The sequence below is a fragment of the Vigna unguiculata genome, unplaced genomic scaffold, assembly GCF_004118075.2.
Source record: "Vigna unguiculata cultivar IT97K-499-35 unplaced genomic scaffold, ASM411807v1 contig_44, whole genome shotgun sequence".
Taxonomy (NCBI): domain Eukaryota; kingdom Viridiplantae; phylum Streptophyta; class Magnoliopsida; order Fabales; family Fabaceae; genus Vigna; species Vigna unguiculata.
Window position 1 is genome coordinate 18047 of NW_021011150.1, and position 5720 is coordinate 23766.

Sequence of the window (5720 nt, forward strand, 5' to 3'; positions counted from 1 at the left end):
ATGATCGTGTTTCCAACGAGGAAGAGGTGGGTGAGGAGGTCGAGGCCGAGGCTGTTGATGGGGGTAATGGTGCGGGGGAGGAGTAGGTTTTTGTTCTGTTTTTGGGGGCGAGGACGCCGACATCTTTGTGATTTTGTAATGTTTGAGAACTGAATTTTAGTTTGTGTTGGGTCCTCTTTGCATTTTGTTAATCGTAAAGGGCCGCTATGTATTGGTTTGTAATGGGAACTTGTTTGGAAATTAATGTTAGGTTTATTTATTCATCTGTTGTTTTACGCTGCATGTTGCTATACTTCTTGCTTAGTTGATATCTGTGTATGTGTATTTACGCGGTTAGTGACGTGATTCGCTTAATCAATATATGATGCGCTGGGTGGTATGTTTTGTTTAGTAATTGGCTTATCGATGTGGTGTGGGAGAGTTGTTTCGGCTTGCGACTGGCGGCATTTAGGCGTTTGTTTATGAGTTTGAACGGACGTCGAACAGCGATACTTGGGCTATTAATCGGGCACGTTAATGGCTAGCGGTATCTGCTGGGAGTGTTTGGTTTTACTATCGACCAGCAGTAGTTGGGGTAGTGGTTGGGGATGTTAGTGGTTGATATCGACCAACGCACTGAGGATAGTGGCTGGGAATGTTAGTTTAATATCGACCAGCGGCACTTAGAGTAGTGGCTGGGAGTGTTAGCTTTAGTATCGACCAGCGGCACTTAGTGGCTGGGAGTGTTAGCTTTAGTATCGACCAGCGGCACTTAGAGTAGTGGCTGGGAGTGTTAGCTTTGTATCGACCAGCGACACTTAGAGTAGTGGCTGGGAGTTGCAACAGGACAATGTTGAGTAATGGATTTCTTGATATATTGGTGGGGGATGCCTCGTTAAAACCTTCCTGGCCAAAACCCTCCTTAGGGAAAAATGCCAGGGGGGAAAGAGTACATCCAATTACAAGTATTTCAGCTAAAATACAACTTTAAATGCGAAATGTTCCAAGTGCTGGGTAGTGGTTCTCCAGAAAGTTCTCCAGACGGTATGCTCCTTTGCCGACGTCCTTTAGTATACGGAATGGGCCTTCCCAGTTTGGCGAGAATTTGCCTTCGTGTTTCCTTGCTTTGCTGGTCATCCTCCAGACTAAGTCGCCTTGTGGAGAGAGCGTGGTTTGAGCTTGGAGTTGTATCTTCTAGCGGCTCTTAATTTGGTCGCAAGGTCATGGATGCGTGCCTTTTCTCGTGCTTCGTATAGAAGGTCGAGATGGGTGTTCATACAATCGTCATTGGTCTGGTCGCTATGGTGTTGTTGGCGCAGGGATGGTTGTCCGATTTCCACGGGAATCATGGCGTCGGTGCCGTAGACAAGGGTGTATGGTGCCTCGTGGGTGGAGGATTGGGGCGTGCATCTTATGCCCAAAGTACTTCGAGGAGTTCGTCTGGCCATTTGCCCTTTGCCCCGTCAAGCCGCTTCTTGAGTTGGCCGAGGATGACTTTGTTTGCGGCTTCTGCTTGGCCGTTTGTTTGGGGGTGCTCGACGGAACTGGTGACATGTGTGATTTTCAAGTTGCGGTAGAATTCGGTGAGGCCTTTGTCTATGAATTGGCGGCCGTTATCAGTTATGATGGTGTGAGGGATACCATAGCGGCAGATGATGTTCTTCCAGACGAAACGCTGCACCTGATTGGCAGTTATGGTGGCAAGGGGTTCTGCCTCGATCCACTTGGAGAAGTAATCAACGGCAACAAGTAGGAATTTGACTTGTCCTTTCCCTGGTGCAAAAGGCCCGATTATGTCCATTCCCCATTTGGAGAATGGCCATGGTGAGGATACGTGGTGAAGTTCTTCCTGGGGTACGTGCGTGACGGGGCCGTGCTTTTGACATTGAGCGCATTTTCTAACATAAGTGGTGCAATCTCCTCCATTGTCGGCCAATAGTAGCCGGCGCGCAATATTCTGGCGGCCATGGTCTTGGGACCCGAGTGATAGCCGCAAACGCCTTGATGTATTTCTTGCATGACGTATTCGGCTTGATCGCGGGTAATGCACTTGAGCAATGGTCTGCTGAAGCCGCGTCTAAACAGTTCACCGTCGACTAAAATATAGCGCGCTGCTTTCCGGGTCCATCCCTTGTCTGCGTTTGCCGGGGTGGTTCCGTCTTCGAGGTATGTGAAAAAGGTTCCATCCAGGTGCCGGAGGTGGTGATGTTGAGGCACTGATTGGTTTGCTCGATGGATGGAATGCTGAGGGTGTGCTGCAAAAGCGACTTGTATCGCCCCTTCTTCTTGGTGCTGGCAAGCTTTGAGAGAATGTCGGCTCTGGGTTGTTACTTCTGGGGACGTGTTCGATCTTGAAGCCTCGAAGTGTTCGATTAGGGCGGTTACCGCGTGATAGTATTGTGAGAGTAGGGCGTCTTTGACTTGATACTCGCCATTGAGGTGTCCTACTGTGAGCTTGGAGTCTGTTTTGCAAAGTAGCTTCTTTGCGCCAACGTCGCGTGCTAGGTTGAGGCCGGCTATTATGGCTTCATATTCTGCTTGATTGTTGGACGTTTTGAAATTGAAGCGGAGGGATTGCTCGACAAGGACGTCGCCGGGACCTTCTAGCACTATTCCTGCCCCGGCACCTTGGGGGTTTGAGGAGCCATCTACATGCATCGTCCACCAAGTATCTTGGATGGGTGGGTGGTTCTGGAGGTCGTTGGTGAAGTCTGCCAAGCATTGTGCTTTGATGGGGCCGTGTGGCTCGTAGAGGATGTTGAATTCGGACAATTCGATAGCCCACGAAGATAGCCGCCCTGCCAAATCTGGTTTTTGGAGGATCTTGTGCACAGGGTGATCCGTTCTGACGATGACGGTGTGGGACTGAAAGTATGGGCGCAGTCGTCGTGCTGCAGTTATCAATGCGAGGGCTATTTTTCAATCATCTGGTAGCGCGTTTCCGGGTCTTGGAGGATTCGGCTGGTGAAATATATGGGTTGTTGGGTGTTGTCTTTCTCTTGGACGAGAGCGGAGCTGAGTGCGCCCGCAGATGCTGCTATGTATATGATGAGGGGAAGGCTGAGGTCTGGTTTAGTGAGAATTGGGGGGGTGGTTAGCATCTGTTTCAAGGTGTTGAAGTTTTGTCGCAGGTTTCGTCCCAAACGAATCTGGCTGATTTCTTTAGGAGCTTGATCATTGGTTTGGTTTTGTCAGCCAATTGGGGAGAAAACGTGAGATAGCGGTTAACCTGCCCACTAGGCGTTGCACTTCTTTGACGTTCGTGGGACTTCTCATGTCGATTATTGCTTGGCATTTTTCGGGGTTGGCCTCGATTCCGCGTTGCGTGAGCATGAAACCGAGGAACTTGCCGCTATCGACCCCAAAGGTACATTTCTCGGGGTTGAGTCTGATGTTGTATGCTCGCAAAGCCTGAAGACTTCTGCCAAATCTGCTGAGTGCTGCTGGGGTTGGGGGACTTTACGATGATATCATCTACGTAAACTTCCACTGTTCGGCCGAGGAGTGGGTGAAAAACTCTATCCATGAGGCGCTGGTACGTTGCGCCTGCGTTCTTAGGCCAAAGGGCATGACCTTATAGAAAAGGTTGGCGCCTCGGTGATGAAAGCGGTTTTGAGCTTGTCCTCATCGGCCATCGGTATCTGATTGTAGCCGGAATAGGCATCCAGGAAGCTAAGTACCGCGTGCCCCGCAGCCCCGTCGACTAGTCTGTCGATGCTAGGAAGCGGGTATGCATCTCTGGGGCATGCTTTGTTTAAGTCTGTGTAGTCGACGCACATGCGCCACTTGCCATTGGGTTTCTTCACCATACTACGTTTGCTAGCCATGTTGTGTACTGGGCTTCACCGACGAATCCGGCCTGCTTGAGTTTATCCGCTTCCTCGATTGCCGCTTGTCTTCTGCTTTCTCCGAGTTTCCTCTTCTTCTGTGAAACGGGTTTGGCGTTGGGGAAGACGGACAACCTGTGGGAGGCTACCCTGGGATGTACACCAGGGAGATCTGCGGCGGACCACGCGAAGAGATCGGCGCTCTGTGTAAGGATGTTTTCGATGTGGTGCTCTTCGCCTTTGGGAAGGGTGGTGCCAATCTGGAGGAATCGATTTGGCTGCGGGAGGGGGAAGTGTCTTATGTCCCCAACGGGCTCGACCCTGGCTTCAGAGTTTACCCTTGGGTCGAGGTCGTCGCCTGCCAAGGTTGCCTTTTCTGGGATTGCTCGATATTGTGGGTTGTCAAGGGTGGGTGGGGAAGTTTTAGGCTTGCTATATAGCATTCCCTGGCGGCGCGCTGATCACCGTGTACCGTGATTATGTCACCTTGCGAGGATGGGAATTTCATGGCGAGGTGCGGGGTGGATACGATGGCCCCAAGGCGTTGATGGACGGTCTTCCCAAAAGTATGTTGTAAGATGTGTGTGCTTCCACAACTAGGTAGCGAATGGGTATGGTTTTCGTTTGCCTTCCTTCTCCAAATGTAGTATGGAGGTCGATATACCCTTGGTTGGGACCCTTTCACCTGAGAAACCGTATATTGGTTCGTTTGGGGAGTGAGGTCGGCTAAGGGTATCTGCAGTTTGTTGAAAGTTTTCCAATATAAGATATCCACGAGCTTCCTTGGTCGACGAGCACTTTCTTGACCGCGAAGTTTTCTACTTCTATAGTTATGACCATGGGGTCGTCTTGGTTGGGGTCGGTGCCTTGGAAGTCCGAGTCTGAGAAGGTGATGGGTGGCATCCTTCTTATCGTTCTGCCAGACACAGCGTGTACTGATTGGACTGCTCTTAGGTGCCTTTTCCTGGACGAGGATGACCTCCCTCCTCCGGCAACCCACCAGATATGGTGTTGATTGTTCCGCGTAAGGGTGGTCTCTCGTCGGTTCGCCTGGGTTGTTGCTGGGCTGGCGCGCGCTGCTCTGTGTGTTGGGTTCTTGCGGGTTCTCTTCTCGGCTCTCTATGCTCAGTTCGCCGGTTTGTTCGTCGCTCGACTCGCCTATTGTCATTCCTCTCATATCGAGGTCTGTGAGAGCTTTCCCCGGCTTCTCTTATGTAATGTTTGAGATGTCCGGCTCGCACGAGTTCTTCTATCTTGTCTCGCAGGGTATCGCATTCGTCAGTCGTGTGGCCGTTGTTGCGATGGTAGTGGCAGTACTTGCTTAGGTCCGCATTAGGTGGGTTTTGGTACTTTCTGGGCGGGGGGATGAGTTCGGCTTGCAGCACTTCATCGAGTATGCGAGATCTGGGTGCGTTCAAGGGAGCGTAGTTGGAGAACTTAGCGGGTCTTCGCTCCATCGGGCGGTTCTGTTCACGTTGGGGGGCTCTTTATTAGGTTCCTGAGTTGGTGTGTGCTAAAGGGGTTTGAGCGTTACTCTGGTATCGCCTCATGTCCTCTACTCTGATGAACATGGCGCTCTCTTCCTGAGCTCCTGCATGCTTATGGGGGGGCGCATTGCTAACTCATCAGCGAAGGGTCCGGGACGGAGGGAGGTCATCATGTACATAGTATGAGATTGGGGGTGAGGTCCTTGATTTTCATGGCTATGGCGCCGAACTGTCGATGAAACTCGGAGAGGTTCCCCTCCTCTTGTCTGAGATTGAGGAGGGCAATTGTGGTGAGGTCTGGCGACGACTTGTGTCGAACTGGGTGGTGAAGGTGGTGGTAAGTGTGGTGAAGGAGTCAATGGTGTAGGGAGGAAGGCTCATGAACCATTCTAAAGCTGATCCTCTGAGGGCTACTGAAAATGATTTA

At 51.1% G+C, this 5720-nt stretch overlaps 1 protein-coding gene across 1 annotated transcript; it reads right to left on the reverse strand.

Moving 5' to 3' along the window:
- Nucleotides 1-4756: 4756 nt before the first annotated feature.
- LOC114171951 lies at nt 4757-5263 on the reverse strand. The gene has a single exon (XM_028056719.1). The coding sequence runs from the start codon at nt 5261-5263 to the stop codon at nt 4757-4759; it is 507 nt and encodes a 168-aa protein (XP_027912520.1).
- Nucleotides 5264-5720: the final 457 nt, after the last annotated feature.